This window comes from Astatotilapia calliptera, chromosome 4 (assembly GCF_900246225.1).
Source record: "Astatotilapia calliptera chromosome 4, fAstCal1.2, whole genome shotgun sequence".
Lineage (NCBI taxonomy): Eukaryota > Metazoa > Chordata > Actinopteri > Cichliformes > Cichlidae > Astatotilapia > Astatotilapia calliptera.
Genome location: NC_039305.1, coordinates 7,208,306 through 7,229,091, shown reverse-complemented (window position 1 = coordinate 7,229,091; position 20,786 = coordinate 7,208,306). Strand labels below are relative to the sequence as shown.

Genomic DNA, 20,786 nt, shown 5'->3' with positions numbered 1-20,786 from the left:
CCACAGCAGGTCACTTGGGTGTTTCTAAGACATTGGCTAGACTGCGTTTTAGGTTTTTCTGGCCCAAAATGGCAGCTGATGTGAAACGCTATGTGATTTCATGCTCAGTGTGCCAACTCACCAAGCCAAGTCAGAAAAAAGCAGCCGGTCTTATGGTTCCCATTGTCCCCCAGAAACCCTGGGAGTATGTGGGTGTGGATTTTGTTGGGCCACTTCCCCGCACCCCCACTGGTAATGCTTATTTGATCGTGTTTGTTGACTATTTGACTAAATGGGTTGAAGCCAGTGCTGTCAAAGAAGCTACATCTCAGGTAGCAGCTGGTAAATTCGTCACTGACATTTTTGCTAGACATGGTACACCCACTTACCTGATTTCTGACAGAGGGTCTCCTTTTGTGAGTGAGCTTTTTGAACATGTTGTTTCTGCATTAGGCTCGGTGCACAGACTCACTACGGCATATCACCCTCAGACAAATGCTACTGAACGCGTCAACCGGACTCTGAAAACTGCAATCCGCGCTTATGTAGGTGATAAGCACACATCATGGGACAAGTTTCTCCCTCAGATTTGCTTTGCTCTGCGCACCGCCCCTCATGACAGTACAGGTTTGACTCCTGCCATGATGCTTTATGGTCGTGAGTTAGACACCCCGCTTGACCTTATCACTCAGCCTTCTACAGCAGGTGTTGATGAACCGGGTGTGCCTTACCCTGAGACTCTGAGAGCCTCCCTGCAGGAAGCTCACGACCACGCCAAAGCAGCTTTGGACTATAGCCATGACAGACAAAAACATTACTATGACTTGAGACATCGACATGCCACGTTTCGTGTTGGTGACCTTGTGAGAGTTAAGACGCACCCCAGGTCAGATGCTCAGTCTAACTTTACTGCTAAACTTGCACCACTGTTTCAGGGACCATTGTGTGTATCTCAGAGACTCAGTGATGTTAATTACAGGCTCACTTGGGTGGACTCCGGTGTGGATGCAGGTGTTTATCATGTTGTGAACATGCAACCGTTCCATACCTGGGACTCTCTCACTTCCAAAGAACATTCTGTTTCATCGCCTGCCGAGAGAGAGACCGCAGAGGGTCTGAACTCTGACTCTCAGGCCCACCCTGGCCCCCCTGCAGACACTGAGATTGGCTCTGAGCCATTCCCCTTTGATTTACCGGACATTGACTCTTCTTCTGGTGTGGGCGCTGTTCCAGAGAGTGTTTCACCCAGATCTGTCCAGCACCCAGCTGCTGGTGGACATTACAATCTCAGGCCCAGACGTTGCCCCAGAGTTACGTCTGGCTGGAGCAACAAAAGATGGACTAATGATTTTCACACAACCAGGCTTGATCTGAAGTGAAATGTTCTGGTTAAACCTGTTTGATGCTGTCTTGTTGCATTGCTACTTTGAGTCATGATATGTAGATGTTTCTGTTTGCTCTACTTAATCCAGTTTTATGGCTCTTTAGTGCGTTAAGGTTCATTTTTGGCATTTACTTTAAAAACAAAGAAAAGGAAAAAGTGAAAAAACTAAGAAGACTGATTTTCCACTGTACATATTCGTCTTATTTTCACCAATTTCATTTTTAAATTGTCTTTTGCCCTGTGTGTGTGCACCAATCTTAGCTGTAACCTCTATGTATAGGGTACTGTTAGGTGTGGTGTGTGTTTTTTCAGCTGTGTACGGCTGAGGACAGCCTTTTTCTCACCAGGGGGGACTATGTAACAGTTGCTATCGTAATGCAGTGTATCACCACATGGCGGCGCCTCCTGTCTCACGACTGGTGTCACCCCCTTTTTGTTCTTCTTCGCACTCCTCCTGTAATGGATGCTCCCGTGTGTACGCGGACTAGTGTGCTCTTCAGTAATGTGTGGTAGAGGTAGCACTTATTTTTGATATTGTAAATAAATGAGTACTTTTTGGAAAGTCAGAAGCTGTTGCTCATTCGCTATCCACCTGCACACCTCCGCGGCTGGCTTCATCTCCACCGCACGTTACACTCTGTGAACTCAGTGTTTATTACACTTCCGTGACTGTCGTCATCTAAAACTCATCAACACCCAAACCTAACGATAATTTTGGGAACCGGCTGCTCATTTCGATTTCAGCCATGCACTTGAGGTGGGAATAATTCGCTATAACAGTTGGCCGTATAAACATCTGAAAATGCCACACTGAATAATATGCAGGAATCAAATACCAAATGGACCCTCAGAGACTTGCACTTGCACTTGACTTTTTACAGCCTTTTAAGGTGTTTCGGGTCCTTTTTTTAGGGGACGCTCTTTGACTTTACAATCTCCATGAAGTATCACAGAAATGTGGAAGTTTGCATCAATAGATGTGAGTTAAAACTGCATGATGAGCTTCAGCGAACAGCTAAAAAAGCTGAAAAACAGATGCATCAGACAGCATGAAAAAAACATTTTGAGATTAAACTTTTCTAAAGATCTTGAATAGTATAAATATTTTTTGGTCAGATTCAGTATACAAGACCTTTATTGTCAGTGTGGAAGCAACGTCACATAATGTATAGGAACAGAAGTGTTGGACCACACCACTTAATCTTTCAATTAAAGCAAAGCAAAGTGGATATTTGTAAATGGTAAATGGCCTGTATTTATATAGCACCTTACTAGTCCCTAAGGACCCCAAAGCGCTTTACATATCCAGTCATCCACCCATTCACACACACAATCACACACTGATGATGGCAAGCTACATTGTAGCCACAGCCACCCTGGGGCGCACTGACAGAGGCGAGGCTGCCGAACACTGGCGCCACCGGTCCCTCTGACCACCACCAGTAGGCAACGGGTGAAGTGTCTTGCCCAAGGACACAACGACCGAGACTGTCCAAGCCGGGGCTCGAACCGGCAACCTTCCGATTACAAGGCGAACTCCCAACTCTTGAGCCACGATCGCCCTTTGTAGGAGCCAAAGCAACTCAGACACAAAGTGGGAGAGCAAATAAAGTTAGTGGGTCCCTAACTAGTGTGCAAAAGTGGCCAACCATCTGCTGACAGAGTTCTAAATGTCCTTTGTCTTTAACATCAGCAGAAAAACTGTGCACCAAGTGCTTCATGGCATGGGTGTCCATGGCTAAGTAGCTTCTGGTGCACAGTTTTTGTCATACACCGGTAAAATTGAACATAAGAATATTGCACATCAGGACTGTACATGAAGTACAGTTCAGTGGTGTTGCAGCTGTTGTGAAGAATTTGAGTTTCAATCTGTTTGTGGATGCTTTTATAGCACTAAAGCACCCGCCTGCTGCAAGGAACAAATGGTGTCCAGCATGTGTCTTTGTGAAGTTGCTCAGCACTCTTCAAGCAGTGAGTGATGCAGAGATGTTCCAGAGATGGCTGGCAACAATGTTTTGTGCTGTTTTCAAAACACACTGGAGTGGCTTTTTGTCAGCTTTGGTGCTGCTACCTTACCAGGCTGTCATGCAGCTTGTGAGCGCAGTCTGTAAAATTTGGCAAGCCATTATAGGGGGGAGTTGGCTCTCTTTGACTTTTTTAATAAATAAAGGTGTCATCATCCCAGGAAAGGTGCTCAGTGATGTGAACCCCCAGAAACCAGAAGCTGAGGGCTCTTTTCATGGTCTCTGTATTGATGTATAGAGGTGTCTGTGGTTTTCTTTGTAGTCCTTGTTTGGTGGCATATTTGGTGTGATTATGTCCATGATTTCCTCAGTAAATGCATGCTAATAATTCTTTATTACTGAGGTGGGAGTACTGTACAATAACGTTGTTTTTTTTGTTTTTTGTTTTTTAATATATCAAAAATACTAGCGGACAAGAGAGTAGCAGAGGAGGAATATTCCAGCATCCAGAGCACATTGCCAAAAAAAGAATTTCTAAAAAAGAAGAAACTAAGAACTGTGACCTGATGCCTGAGTCGAGTTCAGCAGAACACTTTCGCAGCATTTTAAAGAGAAAGACAAACCAACCAAACCCTTCAGCAAAGAGGGTTTAAAAAATAGTTTGAACAGCGGAACAGCAACAAGATCTGTACTGTCCTGCATGTCAAAGACAATTTAATCTGTCATCAAAAGCAAAGGCAGAACAGGATGCAAATTAATGAAATAAATAAAAGATTTAAGTAATTAAAGTTGTACTGTTACACTGAGTCTCTACTGTGGAGCCTGCACTTATTACAGTAAACGCAGTTAAATCAAATCATGAGACTGCAAAAGTTTCCCCTCTACTCATGTGTCATGCTTCTGTTACTGGCTTCCATCTAATGTCTGTCCAACAGATACATTTAATATTGGGGCCTTAGGCTAAATAACGCCATCAAAAAGTCAAATCTGAGCAATTGAAAGGTGGCAAAAACTTTGCTTTCACTTTTGGTCTAAAACAATGCGCCTTAATAAAACAGGTGCATGCTACCTGCTCAGCATCAAATGACAAATCGGGAAATAGCTAGCTGAAGAGCTGGTTAAGGCATGGATGTTTTTAAGTTAGAGGACAACAAAGATAAAATGTATTGTTTACTGGATGTGTACTCATGGGATGGTTTGCCTATGCATCTGCCCACAAGTGATGATTTGCATTTAGCTGTCCACTCGTTTGTCTTTTCTGTTGTTGTTCCAACTCCAAGAGACCAGAATTATGTTTAGTTTGATGATTTTGAAAGCTTTAAGTTAATCATTTATAACTTTTTTACTAGATACATTAAAACTGTGAGATGATAGTGATTCGTTTTTTAAAAACCATTTCTGTATTTAGCTAGGTAACGCTAAATTTGGGCCCTCCTAGCAAATCAGACAGTCTTACCTGCTTCTGGGTCAGCATTATAGCTCAAAGTTTATTTATTTTATTTTATTTATTTATTTTACCCAAGGCCACATCAACATCATTCTCCTCTTCTTCAAATCATAGAGACGTAAGGCATTGAGACTCCCTGCTGCTTCAACAAACTAGCTGTCAAATTGAACTATTCTCACCCCCCATTACAGCCCCGCAGGACCTTTGATTCCTGGATCCCGGTGCGGGGACCAGTGGCTCAGCTTGACAGCCTATCCACACCCACAGCATCCATCGCTGCGTCTCGCTTCTCTCCATCAATCGATAAATGAGGGTGGGGTCTGTTCAGTGGGGCGTGGATCTCGGCTTCCAGCTGGAGTCTGTTGAGTTGAGCGCACACAAGGAAAAGAATCGACGTCAAGACAGAAAGAGAAACACAGAAACCCGAGAGTAGTTAGAAGATCCTGCCTTCAAAATAAAAGCCTGCCTGCGCTAGGTCGACTGATTTTGTAGCCATTAGTTTCTACTGTTACATCTTTCACAAATATAAATTTAACAAAACTGGTACCATGTATTAGTTTTAGCACAAGTGTTTTGCATTGTTTACACAGTGCAAACAGTGAAAAAAAAAACATATTGTACTTAACCTTGATGTTGATAGGCAGGTTGTTTCAACTCTCAGGGAACAGTTCATCTCATTGTTCTTTTTTCAGCTGAGTGTAATTCCTTATGGCCAGCGTTGGGGTTATTATTCCAAAAATGTGACATATTACATGTTAATTACATACTTTTAAAAAGAAAAAGCCCAAGTAACACACTACGCCGACACGGCTTATGACTGGTTGTATGTTTGGGCCTATTGTCCTACTGCAGAGTAACACTTTGCATTACCGATGCATTTGAGCATTTTGCTAACCCTGAAAGCGCATAAGGACCACAGGGGTCAAAGTTCATAGGTCGTGCTGGATCAGATGTCCCCAAAGCATCCCTTAGTTGCTCTGCTGTGTGTTCAGGCTCTTTGCAAAAGCAGGTTCTGCCAGAGGTCTCTTACTGTGAAAAGGGAGTTCTGTCTCCCCACCACTGCCAAATTTATTTCTCTCTAATATTCTACAACCTTTACCTTCTTATACATAACAAACGTAGTTTTGAACATGTGCTATGCGGAATAAACATCGAAAACTTTCAAACAGGTAAAAATAACAAAACTTGTAGTGATGCTTCTTTCCTATTCAAAGAATTTTGTTTTGAAAGCAGGATAACCGGATGTACCCGTGCGTCACACCCATAACTTGACTCTTGTGTAAAAGCCTGGTGCGACAGTGTGTAACGCTATAGGCTGGAAGGAGGCAGCTGTTGCCATTATATTATCAACCAGCTTAGACGCATCAGCGGCTTCATTCTCTCCGAAGAAAAAAAAATAAAAAGATGAGTCGATCGACACCATCGTAAACACACGAAACTAGAAACTGAAAATAGATTTTTAAAAAGTTAAATCAAATGGTACAGAAAAGTAGTATGTCCAGGACGCCTTCGACCTCAACCCAGGAGATCCAAATGGACATGTTCGACCATCACCCACACACACAGGTAAGACCAAGACACGGGAAGAGGGTAAAGCTTAAATATTATGGGAGTATTATGTTAAAAATCCCACGTCTACTATTTTGAATTCATACTCTATATGATGCTGGTGACCATTAAAGCTGCTGCACTTCTGAAGATTAACAGGTTGTTCTCCAATTAAGTCGATAAATTTGCCTTCGGGGTGCCGAGACGCTCGTGTACGTTGCACGGATGAATTTAGTCAAATTAATGATTTTAAGAAGAAGTGAAATGGATGAAATATTCTAGTTTTTTGATTTATAGCTACATCCTTGTTCTGTGTTTAATTTTTTCTGGCGTTAATAAGTCTGTGCTATGTAACTGTGATGTGACGCTTGTTTATATGCCGTCTGACCAGAGGGTTCCCAGGAAAACCACGCCTTTGTTTAATTGATGTCTAATTATCGAGTAACATGTTGAATTGACCAGCTTCTTCTTTTTTGCGGGGGGGATTTAATAATTTCCATATAGAAAGAGCGACTTGAGTTTTTCATAGGTGGAGTTGGTTTATGTTGTTGACATTTTTCCCATTTTGTAACCCCTCCTCCCAAAATACCAACAAATAAACAAACAAACATAAAATAAAATAATAATAACTCATTGATAGCTTTTATCTCCCCATGATGTCACCTGTTTTACAGCCACAAATACAGAGTGGCTTAGGAAGTGACATGACGTTGTGGGCATGTTTAGACATAAATGGATGACAAAAAAAAGAAAAAAAAAAGATGAGAATATCTAGAACAAACACACCCACGCTGGGCTCAGTCATTATCTCTCTGGAGAAGGGGAAAAAAACAGAACACCTCACCATCACAGACAACCAGCGCTTCAAACCCTGCCAAGTCCCGCTCTCTCCTCTTTACTCCCACTTCTCCCCCTCAGCTCTCCATCCACTTTGAATGTGCCACTATGCCCATCCTGCTCTCGCCTTCTCACCTCATGTGAGATGTCTGTTTTTAGAAATCAGATCTTTATCTGCTGAGAGGCTGTGGTGAGAAGCAGATGGGCACGGCCCTTGTGCCAGGCAGATTAGATGTAAAGTTCATGTTGACCTGCAGTGGGCTACGCTGTTATATGCACTTGTGTTTCTGCTGTAGAGAGAGAAGAAGAAGAAAAAAAGACACATTTCTAATATCCTGCAGGAAATGGCCAGAGTTCTCTCACCAGCCAGTTCTTTAACACGGAAGAAGAAATGAACTGTGTGCCGAGAAATTATCCAGTTTCGGAGCCTGAGGGCAGCTTAGATTAAAGATTGTGTCTGCTGACCGCTGTCACATTGCAGATCAGTTGGGCTCTCTGAGCACAATATTGTATAGAAGGTTCTGGTTAAAAGAATGAAATATGTTTGTGATACCTTTCAGTGTGCCACCCTCCACCCCTTATACTCCCTGCCTTCCTGCTTTCATAAACAGCACCCTCCTTAATTATACACTTAATCTGGGAGGATGTTTACCAGCAGGAAGCTTCCCATCCCACTTCCTTTGGCATTTCTCTGCTCTTTGGTGACAGAAATCAGCTCCATCATGGCTCCAATCATGCAAACATGCATGCTAATGCATGTATGCACCTGATATCACACACGCTGTGAGATGTGATAAAATTTACCAGCTTAATTGCTGACAAATTTAGTGGCACAGGAGCTTCTCCAGCATAGCAAACAGTGGGATCGGGCTGTGAGGCTACTTTTGGGTTCAATTTCAACTTTATTGTCCCCAATGAGAAATTGATTTGTGGCATGTCCACTCATCAAACAACACAGATATTTTATTATTTAAAAAAAAAGAAGCTGGACCTGAGTCCTCCCTAAAATCTTACCAGTCTGGTCCTATTGAAAGGCAGATTACCATACAACCAATGGTAAATGGCCTGTATTTATATAGTGCTTTACATATCCAGTCATCCACCCATTCACACACTGGTGATGGCAGCTACATTGTAGCCACAGCCGCCCTGACAGAGGCGAGGCTGCCAGACACTGGCGCCACCGGGCCCTCTGACCACCACCAGTAGGCAACGGGTGAAGTGTCTTGCCCAAGGACACAACCACAGAGACTGTCCAAGCCGGGGCTTGAACTGGCAACCTTCCGATTACAAGGCAAACTCCCCACTCTTGAGCCACGATCACCCCAATGATACAAAACATTAGAACAGATTCTATAAAACCTTTATTTTAAAAAAGGGTCAACACTTCAGGTGAAACATTACAAAAAGTTCAGCCATTGTTGGACTTTTTTTTGTGTGTGTTGTAGCAGCAAAATGTGACTCAAAGGACAGAACATTACCAAGAAAAACAGGTAAACATGACAGTATATTTGCACACAGGTCAAGAACCATGGATTTTGTCTTGTATCGCTAGGAAAACGAAGAGTGTTTAGCTTGTTTCAGTGAGTACGCGGCTGCTGTTATAAGAAAGATGTGAAACTGAGACTATCCAACCAAATTATCTTACTACTGCCTGGATATCAAAACACAATCACCTCTCAATGTTAGATGATAACTCACACAAAATCAATAGGATTAATTAAATTACACATTATACATTTGAGTGGATTGGCGGTTATTTATACTGGATCCATATGTTTGAAATGCTGTCTGCAATATAGTTCTTCATGACCCTGATGAGGGCCGCAACCTGACATGGTAAGGTATTAAAGTTGTTCCTCATCATACAATTATTGCTGGCGCTTCAGCGTCTTTAGGCGATGAGCCTTCTCCATGCACCTTGGAAGTAGGTGTGTTGTGCCAGAAATTAACTTTGTGTTTTCACTATGTGGGATTTGCCAGTTGGACACTCTAAGACTAACATCCAAGCAAAAGGGGGATGTGAGCAGCACCAAGATTAAATGTTATCAGCTGATGCACAGAAACTGTAGGCTGCAGAGATGTAACAGAGCAGGAGCAAGACCCATGCATGGAACAGAGGGGGCATTAATGAAAATACCGACAAAGTCAGATAAACCGTGAAAAGGATGAGCTGATGTGAACGTGGGTTGCAAAGCGGCTTACAGAAAACAGCAACTGTAGGCAGAGTGAAGCACCCCGAATAGCACATCCTGTATGCCTTTTACTGATGTGGACTGACATTGTGATTGTGAATATTCTTCTAAGTTAAATATCCGAATACAAACCAACATCTGTTTGATATTTTTGCGTGACAAAATATTTTCATGAACGCACACAGCACATCTTCAGAGAAGTCATGATTCTTGGATTCTTTCAGTCAGTGTAGGTGGACAGATTTGCCAGCAGTGATGTCATCCTCTATTTTTAAATCTGAGCAGCACAAAGTACAGCTGCCCATCCACATCATTGACAATATCTTGTATCAACACTTCATATTTCATTTCAATATTAAAAACCCAGTACCCATGTTAGCCGAACATTGAAACACAGTAATTGTTGTGGGTTCATCAGAGGTTGTCTTTTTTTCTGTGGAACATCCTGTGGTGTATTCATCCTATCCCATCAAAAATACTAAATCAAGCATACAACAGAAGGCTCTGTAGATAATTTTTTGCGCTGCTGGAGGCTTAAGATTGATTGAAATGGATTCTTGAGATGGATTTTTTGGAGAAGAACATGTAACAGATGTGTTCCCTTTTATTTGTTAACACTGGAAACCTCTCGGCCGCAGCGTGCTTTTATGTTCGCACCAGTTGGCGCTGGTGTAACAGGTCATGTTTGTTTAAAAGCAGGCGTGACAGCATCATTCATCCAAGGGCCTCGGTTTCCCCCGTTGAACATAATGTGACAGTGATAGCAAAATACCGAGTCGAGGACACTCACTGTTGGCTTGTAGTTAATCTGTCTCTGGATCCCACCTGCCAATTCAAGATTAGCCAATATATACTGACATTTGGGAAGTTTTGAGGTAGTTGTTCAGTGTTTACAATGGTGAGCATGTTTGTGTACAGGATCTGGGGGGCTGATTGGAAACAGTAGCAGGTAAATGCAGTTGTTTCTCATGGGAACCATAAAGCAAACAGATGGTTTATTAGAGTGTCACTGAAGAGAATATGTTAGGGTTTCATGCTGATTACTGACCTTTTGTGTATCCTTTTAAGAAAACTCACACCTCTTTTGAATTTTTATGTCTTTTTTAATCATAAGTCATATCTTTTCATGTCATGAGCAACACTGGAAATATTTATGATGATCACATTTTAGTTTTTATTTACAAAATTCTTTCATTTTAATTGGTCAAATATGTGTATAAAAATAAACAAACATCTTCACTGGTGAAACTGGCTTTGTATTGGTCCAAATCAGCTACCTGCTAACATGGACAGATTAGCCAATTGTATCTTAGTCACTAGCAAAATACGATTGGAATCCATATCAGCTTTTATTGCTTTATACTTTTGTGGATCCAAATAAAGGGCAAAAAAGGAAAACTCAAATTTTTTTTCATCCTTTTTTAATTTTACTGATAAGTTTTAAGCTAAAATTAGCCCATGTTACTCATTTCATAGAAACTCCATGCCAGTTCCCTCAGGCTGTTTGAGACAACCAATACCTCTTTTATGCTTTTATTGTATTGTACAGTGTGTTCATACACTCGGGATTATGGGCATTATGGGGAAAGCAATCCTGAGAGAGATAGTTTATTCTGCTGTGTGATAGTTAACATTAACAGAGGATAGTTTTCACTAGAAACTAGAGTGAGTGTTTTGGAGTGGCTGTCTCGAGCTAGTTTCCTGTTGGGTTTGTTTTGTAAACTAATGTGAAAAAAAGAGAAAAAGAATCAAATAGACATTTAGTGTGTTTTTCTCAGGAATCACATCAGATGCAGATGATCTGTGTAAACAAAATAAAATACACACCCGTGCAGTCCTTTAATGGGAAATGCCACAGCTGTTCCTGCTTAAACATGCTGAAAACTAGGGGGCATCCGGATTTGAACCAGAGACCTCTTGATCTGCAGTCAAATGCTCTACCACTGAGCTATACCCCCTGTGAGCATGCAGCAACAGGAGGATGATTACCTGAGGTGTGTATTAATGTGCTCTCTATGTGGTAGCATGTCTTTTCTGTATATTAATCGACTATGTTTATTTCCTTATCAGCAGTTCGCTTTTCATGCTGAAAGAACAACAACGCCATCCTTCTGATTGCAGACAAATGCGATTAGTCGGCATTGCGTTCCCATGACAATGTGGGCAGGGTGGGCTCATAATGCAATGTGTGGCCTCTGCACAACCCGGACAGGCCGTTTGCCAGGGGTCTACCAATCAGATTACAAGGTCCCAGTTTGCATCACAACATGAAAAATGACATGTAATGAAGGCAGTTCACGAACACGCTGGACACATTTTCTCTGCTCGACTTCCTCTACGGTCTGGGACTTGGGCTGCTTTATCTCTGGCTCCATCTAACCGCCTGATCATATTCAGAAGCTTTTACAAACGCTGCACCAAATGTTAATGGCTGCCATGCTCCTCGGAAACAAGGTTTTTCGAGAAATATGTCGAGATAATTATCGTAAACGAACATAATTAAACCTTTTCTGTTTTTTTTTCTCTTTTCTCAAAACCTTCAGGGAAAGTACGCCAAGAGGAAGAGCCGATTTAAGCGCTCAGATGGAAGCACCTCATCTGACACCACCTCAAACAGCTTTGTCCGACAGGTAACATTTCACACCTAATCCTTCCCTCAGATTTAATGAGGGCGCCAGACTTGGCCTCATCTTGTTTAATGAAGAATTACAAGTTTAATGGAATCAAGTGAGAACTTTTAGTGCCTTTGCATTTCAAGAGTTGCTAATGAAAACTCGTGGTTTATTGAATTTATTAAAGTTTTTATTCCCTTTTTTTAACATAATGCAAATTGAAATGTTACAAGAGATTATTTAAATGTGTAAATCAATACAAAACACAACACAGTGAACACATTGTAACAAAAAAATAGCTAACATATATCTGTAGTACAATATGAAATAAAAGTGTAAAACACAACAGGGCAAAGAATGAAAAATAAGAAGATAAAATGAGTTAGTGGTACTGTTAGTTTATCACATATACTAAAAAAAGAAAAAATACTTTGTATTAAGTCTGTCCAAAGCTCATAAGAATTTCCATGGAAATTGTTAGCCCTTGTAATTAATCCTAATCTGACTCTTCCAGTGCCAGAGAATGACTGCAAAGCTGTGTTAAAGCCTGCAAAAAAATGTTGTTTAGATACATTTACATTGGCAACAGTAATCCTCATCCACTTTAACATGTGTATAATAACAATATCTATGGGTGACTTTATTGCACATAAATTTATCCACCGCATCCACAAGTAACTGAAAACATCAACAACATGATCCTCATGTAGTTAGATATTCTATTTAACCTCTCATTCATTTAGTATTATAGTTTTTCACAACTACCATACAATGTCATTTTTATTAAAAAAAACAAACAAACAACCAAAACCACATTTTTGGTCACATTTTGTTTTAGTCACATAAAACAAACTATTTGAATATGTGAATTTTCCAGATAAGTAACATTTATCTGGAAAATCATCATCACTTACAACATATTTATATTGATACAGATTGATTGATATATTTATATTGAATACATCATTGATGCATTTAACGAAATTTACTGTAAATTTCTAAGTTAAAATCTGTAAATTTTGTAGTAACCTGTAAATTTGTATATTTTACTGTAAACCTACTGTCATTTAATGGTCGGGCATTGCACAGCTATTAGCATTTCACCTCATGTCATACTGCGTATGGTTGTGTGTGTGACAAATAAAATTTGAATTTGAATTTGAAAGGTGAGCACTGAAAACATGTTTTTCTGAAACATAAATTGCCCAATTATCAGAAGTATTCAGGATTACTGCATCATAATCTGTTTGTTTCTGAAAATCAGAAACAAGAAACAGTTTTGGATTCTAAACATTCTCACTGTATATTTTTCTCTGTATTACTTATATTTCATTCTCTTCAAAGTAAAAAAATATAGTTTTTATCCCATACATATGAATTTAAGTGTAATGGTTGTAGACAGGTCTAATAAACAAACATAATATTTAATATAAAAAAATTGTTATGGCAGCTAGAATAAGTGTGGAACCAATAAGTGTTTTATTGCAGAGTTAAGAGTAGGTTACATTTTTATGTTTGCAGTTCTTTCTCTCTTTACCTGTGCATGTCACAGGCAGCACACACACTATATAAATAAACATTCATGATATGATAATATCTTACTAAAACCCCTGTGGATGCAGCTGTGCATCACAGCATTATTCTCAACTAGTTTGAGCTGAGCAACATCTGCACAGATTCCTCCAGGTCCGACTGTGAATCTCAATCCCCAAGTCTTACTCATGCCACACCAATGCCCTCTGATCTGACCCCTCCCGGCCTGTTGATGTGTGTATACATAGATTTCTCTGTCAATCAATGCATGTAGTGAACAAGTTATAGCTTTAAACTTGTCCAGCTGCAGATGTTAATGTTCCTGCTCGGAATGACTGAAGAAGCCTTTCTTCTTGAGCTGTGAACATTTCTTCTCCTCGGGGGGTTGAAGGAGTTGGTTTGGGTATCACACGCTCATGACCCACGCAGCAGTCCTTGTCTGGCTGTGACATTTCTCAAAGACATGCTGCGCCGCAGCTAAATGAGCCCCCCTTTTCCACCTGACCTCTTCATTTGAGAGAGGGAATGATGCGCCGCAAGCTGAATGACATTTACCTGTTCAGTACTGGTGTTTCTTCAGAAAAAAAGAAAATCTCACTGCCGTGTGGTGAACACAGGGAGCTCAACTCCCCTGTGGTTTCTAAAGGTTAGCCACATCCCTTGCCTGCACATACCCCCCTTCCCACTGCCTTGTTCTTCATTAAATTTGTGACGGTGGACTACAGGTAGACAGGGCTCATATCACCCACGCTGTATAACGAGCGCATTACCTATATAGTAAGGATGATTTCATGCTTCATGATATAAATATGCTCCCATGCCTTACACTACTGCACATCAGATCCACTCATCAGAGTTGTCAGGGTTGATGTTGAGCTGCCAAAATGTTGCACATAATGTAAAAAGTGATTTAGCAACTCAACTGTTAAGTGTATGGAGTGTTTCCACACATGCACACAATTTTTTAAACTATGTTAAGATATTTTTTTAAGGTGTTTATTCCAGAAAAAGAAGCATAAAGATGCGTTATATAGGTTTTTCATACATATAGCCCTTATTAGCCGAACAACTGAAAGCAGAGCCCTGTATAGGCTTTACATTCTCACACACACCTACGCAAGTGCACACTCGTTCTTTCACACACACACACACACACACACACACACACACACACACACACACACACACACACACACACACACACACACACACACACACACACACACACACACACACGAGTAGACGAGAGCCACAATCAACCAACAGTGGAGCGGCTGGTACACTCGGCCTGGTTTCCACGGCAACCGGGCTACTGAATCTCTCCTTGTGTGCAGGCACAGTGGGATGGAGAGACGAAGGAGAGCATGTTTAGATGGGGTTGTGTTTGCTCGTGTGTGTGTGTTTGTGCGTGTGTGTGTGTGTGTGGGTGCAGCCTACGTGTTTGTGCAGTGTCAAGTTCAACAAAAACACACTCTGCCTTCAGGTGTGTGAATACAGGCAGGGACTGTCTGCTGCTGCTGTTGTGTGAAGTTGGGATTATTGTATTTGCTCCAGTAGTATTTGGTGATGATGTCAGTAAACAAAATACTTTTTACTTGCATATTTATGTTCACCTTTTTTGGATCAATCATGCCATGATCTCAAGCCAAAACACCCTCATCAGGGACCTCTAACACCCCCACCATGGACTGCTCTCCCTGCTGGAAAGAGGCTCTGCAGCACTCGGTGCAGGACCACCAGGTTATGCACTTGCGTTTTTCCCGAGGTCATCGGAAGTGCTGAAATCTAATTTGATACCATGTTTCTATATGTTAATTTCACCGGTTGCTTTAAGCATTGCATTTTATATGGTAATTTTGGATTCTATATATTTTTATATATTTAGCATAGGTGTTTATACTTTCACCCTGTGCTGAACCAACTGCAGTGAAATTTTGTTCCTTGTACGCTTGCTGTACACTGAATGACAACGAGTCTGTCTGTCAAATTAACAACCCAAAAAACAGACACAGCCATCACTGCTTCGTGATGCAACATCAGTTTAGAAAGGCTGTTATAATAAAAACATGACTTCTAATAAGGACACAACAAGATCCTTCGGACAATGTGAAATCCAGCCTGAACTTCCTATTCCTCTCTAACCCTAAACGTCTACATGAAGCATCTCTTACAGAGAATGAACCCAATTGTATTTTCCGGATTTAATCACCAGTGATGTCCAGTAGTTTAGTTTTTAAGCCGATGCTGATACGACTTCACGTTTAAAAAGAAAACAAACTGAAAGACAAACAATCTGCTAAATGAGGATGACTATATTCAAAAGAAGACTGCTATTTCCCTCTGCAGGAGGTAATATTTGGCAGTCTGGCCCTGTTGGGGGGGGGGCCTCCCCACCTCTCCACATGCTTAAGTGTAAACCATAAAGTGTAATTTACAGTACAGGGTTCAATCCCTACAGTATTGGACAATGTTGTTGTTTGTATTTATACTTGTGTGCTGGTATGTCTACATTGTCTGCCCACAAGTAAAACACAGGTGTTCATAGTGGACTTGAAATCCAATAATCTTGAACAACAATTACTACAGGACAGAAAATGCCAGAAACCATTCTGAGCTGTCGGAGCTAGAAAAATTAATAAAACAACATATCTTTTGTACACTGTCAGAATACTAACTATTGCATTACTGTAGTGAGCATGCGATTAGTGCTTTTACTGAAATATTATCCTTGAGCTTGTCTGCATACAAATCACAGTAGAGAGCAGCAGCAAACCGATGCACAGAACAGAGTGGGGATAAAACACAAAAGGTCCTTTTGTTATACCAGACATAGCATGAAAGTTGGAGTTGAGGTGGAGGTAGGTTGCAGATGCAAGACAGCAAATCTTTATCAGAATAGCTATGAAAAAACAGAATCAAGCTGTTGCAATGACCCAGTCAAAGTCTGGACCTCCACCTGATTGAAATGATGTGGAGAGCTGTGCATACACGAATCCCTGCTAACCTCAAGCAACGTTGTAAAGGAGAGTGGGCCAGAATTCCCCCGTTTTCACAGTAGTCCCTGCAGTCGAATCAAATTTTTCTTTTTAACATGCTCTGTGTGATTAATGTGATAGATAACTAACTGATAACTGCTGTTGAATAAATTAACATTGTGATATGAGAACTTCCACCTGAATAAGACTCACCTCAGTGCAAAGTTCATTGCATTACAGCAAAGATATGACATATTTTAGTAGGTTGAGTGCTAAATTTGCATTACAAGACCTGCAATATTGTTTCAGTTAGTTAGTTAGAGTTTTGCAATATTTGAAATATGTTTCACTCATCAAAAAAAGCCATATAGGAAAATTTATCCACAATTTGAATGTCTTAAAAACTATTTGAATCATTTAAAAAGTAGAATAAGTCAAACTTGCATGTGGTTTTGCTTTAAACACAGATTCATTTCTGACATCAGAATACCAAGACCCATTAATCTTCCCATAGACAAATCCTGGCTTGGTTGCCATATATGAAGACTTTGAGTGTTTAGATCCCGGAGAGATGCAAGTCGTCCTCCTGTCAGATCTGACATATGAATCCCAGCAGAGAGCCCCAGTTGCTGCTGTGTTTGGCTGCTCGAGGAGCCAGCTGGTATATGTGTTAGCAGCTCTCTGTTTTTTCACCGTCCCTCAGCTGACTCTGTTGTCACCGGTTACAAACACAAGTCAGGAAGGGGTGGTGGGGCCTATAGCCATGAAGAAGCCCCTGTCATTGTGTCAAAGGTTGCCCTCTGGTGGACACAGTAGACTTTTCTACCTGCTGCCTCCACAACACCTCCACCTACAAGTATCTGCTCTCCAACTGCCTCCTTTTAGCCTTTTAATAGTGTCCTATTTTGGATAATGTTTAAAATGTAGAAGGTCATGGGGTATGAGCGGTAACTATTCAACAGATACTTCAAAGGCTCGAGTCATCAAGCGCCAGTTGCTTCAAAGTGTCACAGCCCAGATCGCTGCTCTTCATGTCCTCCATTCCCTAATGCTGCACTGACTACCTCTCTTGTCTGTTTTACCTCTGCTCATATCCATATTATTCCTCATCTGATACCCCTGTTTCCAAGAGATAGACAAAGAAACAGAGAGAGCTAGAGAGAGATTGGGAAGAATGAGATCAGGACAGAGGCAAGGGGGACTGAAGCAAAAAAGAGAGAGGGGAGGGGGTTTCCCTGGGCACTGCCCCAGTCTTCTCCCACGTCAGCTGGGGCACTGAATGGCTGACGACTGCATACCAAGCCTCCTTCTGGGTCTCAGTGTGTTCACGTCCCTGTTTCTGCCCAGCCAGGGCTAAATATATTTCCCCAGTTTGCAAATGTAGCACAAGTCCTGCAACCTGACCCCCAGCCAGTTCCAGCTCCCTTCCTCTACACAAGGTTCACGTTCCTCTGGGTTGTGGAGGTGGGGGGTGGATATGTGTGTGTGAGGGTGTGTGTGTGCGAAAGGGTTGGAGGTTAAGAGAGCGCTCACTTAGTTTCGGGCGCACGACACTCTTTTCTGGCTTTCTCTCCTGTCACACACACACATACACTCACAAATACACACATACACTCATGCACTTGTTAAGCTAGACACTCACACTAGGTCCCACGATATACACGTTACTCTGTCGGCGGACTCTGGCGTTGCCCCCTTGGTTTGCCGTGGTGTGGCGAGTGTGGCAAACGAGGTATGGAGAGGACTGAGAGGATTCAAAGGCCTGTGTTGGTAAGAAGGATCTGGATTAATCTACAAGCTGTGCACTTTCTGCTGTGCCTGACTCAAAGTATGTAATGCAAGTGTGTATCAGTTTCCTTTCTGAATGGACTAACTTTTTGAAAATTCAGCAGAGGCTTTGAGATATGACTGGAGAATATAACTTTGTGTACCGTCCTGATAGCGTTATACCCCCTGCTCTGCGGCTTTCTTTGCTCCCCCTTGACTATACGACTGTGCGATTCCATTTTGGGCCGGGCCACAGCTGCTGGAAAGGCGCTGTGTTTTTAATTAGACTTCCAGTCCTCACCGTTGCGTTTGCAGCTATGTGGACTGCCTCTCAGACCAGGACTGTGGCCATTTCAGGGGGGTTTCTTTTACTGCTGTCCCTCAATCTCTGGCCTCGGTTGAATTGTTGATCACTGGTGTTGGAACTGCAGAATATTTTAAGAGAACTACGACTTGATATCGTCCTTGTTGCGCGGGTTTCCATTATGTTTGTAGTTGGTTTGGGGCAATAATTGAGTTAAACTTCAGTTGAATATTTTTGCAATGATTTGCAGCTAAAAAATGTTTCCTCTTTTTATTAATCAATTTATATCAAACATTTGATCATCTACTGTCAGTAAATAACAATATGGGAATGAAAATACATGTTGAAATGTTTCAATTTTCTAGAAAGAAATCCTGAGATTTGTCATTTTATCTGATCTCAGGTGTGATTGCATTAACCCTTTTTTATTAGAAAGTAGAAAGAATAAATGGCACCACTGTGACGTTTCTGTAAATTGAGTATTGACAGATGGACAAATGAAACTTATATATTGTGTTGTTGTTTTGCAAAATTATTTTTGTCTAATTTAAATGAGCAGTTTTGTACATAGGGACGCACATGCGCCCACATGACACAAGTCATCACTTTGATTCATTTATGTGCAAATGAGCACTAAGGACTGAGGCTCAGGAGTTTCCAAATTTGATCTTGATTTAGGCTGTTTATGTTGCATTGCTAACATATTTAATTAACTTACACAATGTTTGTATTTTGTGTGTATTATAGCATGTATATGTCTCATTAAAATCTGCTAATGAAACTATGATCTTTTGCATAAGAATTAGCTTTAAATTGTAGCACATTTGTATGTAGCACATTTAAACACAACAGACATTGTCCAAAGCGCTGCACAGCAAGTAAAATTATCGAAACAATACAAATCTTTTAAGAACAATGAAAAGAGTCATAATGATGGTAATTCATGTATTCAGCTGTACAAGCTTCAGGAATTAAAAACTATTAGAAGCTACTGATCAAGAAGACCTAAGTGAGCAACATGAGACACAGACATTGTAAAAGATCTCATAAATAACCAGGAGCAAGCTCATGCAAGCCAAGCACTTATATGTGAGCAACAGTATTTAATTAATTAATCCTGTACTTCACAGGAAGCCAGGGAAACGATTTAAGAATTAACTGTGATCACGCTTCTGTGTCCTTATCAGGAGGCTAGCAGCAACATTTGGAACCAGCTGTTTTTGCTCCGTCCGTCCGTATAATTTGTTGCAATAATCCAGTCCAGATATAATTAAAGCATGAATAACTTTCTCTAGGTCACTGATAGAAAGAATTTTTATAGCTTTAGTTTAAGGTCCTAATTGAAAAAAGCCGGCTTTAATAAGTGATATGTAAACATATTACCAACAAATTTCTTTACAAGTGAATTTTTGCACTGCACAGTAATGTCTTTAGAATTATTTTGTTTTTCCATCTTACTTACATTTACACAGTTGGTTCATTATGTACACTATATACATTTGGTCCCAGTCTAATGTATACAGGCAAATATAATAATCTTTATACTTTAAAATAATTTGATTTTTAGATTTCTAGGGAGTTTAAATGCCGTTAATAATGATCACAGTTTTGTTTCTATGGTAAAATAAGTGAAAGTATAACAGAAAATCTAATTTTTGTCTTCTCCCTTATTCTCGAGGATCATCACAGCAGATGTCCTGAGATTGATCTTTTGCTTGTGTCGCTTGTGTTGTAAACCTTTTCTCTACTGGTGTCAGAATTTGGCAGCCTGTGCTTTCTTGATTTATACGTCTCAAAAGCAATGAAGAAAGATTTTCAATAATGATAAACTCCAAACTCCAATGGGTTTTGTCCATCAAACAGTTCAGTATTAGAACACTTGCTTTTACACTCCAACGTTTGCTTGTTTGTGGGGATTTCTGATGAGTTCACTCCATGACTCATCTTTCTGGTAATCTCCATTCTCCGTCCATCTGGTTGCCATGACACTGCTGTGACAGAGAAGGGGCCATGGCCATTTACAGCCACTGGCCATTAGCTTCAGCCAGGAAATCTTTGGTCTGTGAATAGTAGTTTTGTGAGACATATATTTTGCTACTTCACCATTTCTTCCCTCCTACCTCTCTTACTGAGTTAACCTCGCCCTGGATGTGGTATGAATACACAGTTGGCTCTCAGACTTCTTACTTGTATCGTTGTGTTCTTCTTCTCTTAACTCTTTGATGACTGTGGCCCCGAGGA

General features: G+C 40.9%; 1 protein-coding gene and 1 non-coding gene across 8 annotated transcripts in view; one reads left to right on the top strand and one right to left on the bottom strand.

The window, feature by feature from the left end:
* Positions 1-6,061: 6,061 nt before the first annotated feature.
* Positions 6,062-20,786, top strand: part of cacnb1 (calcium channel, voltage-dependent, beta 1 subunit) — a 43,107-nt gene continuing 28,382 nt past the window's right edge. For 6 of the 7 annotated variants that reach the window (XM_026164305.1, XM_026164303.1, XM_026164302.1 and 3 more), the window contains exons 1-2: positions 6,062-6,340; positions 11,898-11,984. In XM_026164305.1, the coding sequence (XP_026020090.1) occupies positions 6,251-6,340; positions 11,898-11,984 (177 nt within the window). In that variant the 5' untranslated portion in view covers positions 6,062-6,250. Of the gene's footprint in view, positions 6,341-11,897; positions 11,985-17,934; positions 18,245-20,786 lie in introns of those variants that run through there. The other variant, XM_026164304.1, reaches the window with a different exon arrangement.
* On the bottom strand, positions 11,241-11,312 carry trnac-gca (transfer RNA cysteine (anticodon GCA)). The gene has a single exon. It is a non-coding gene; the product is annotated as a tRNA-Cys (tRNA).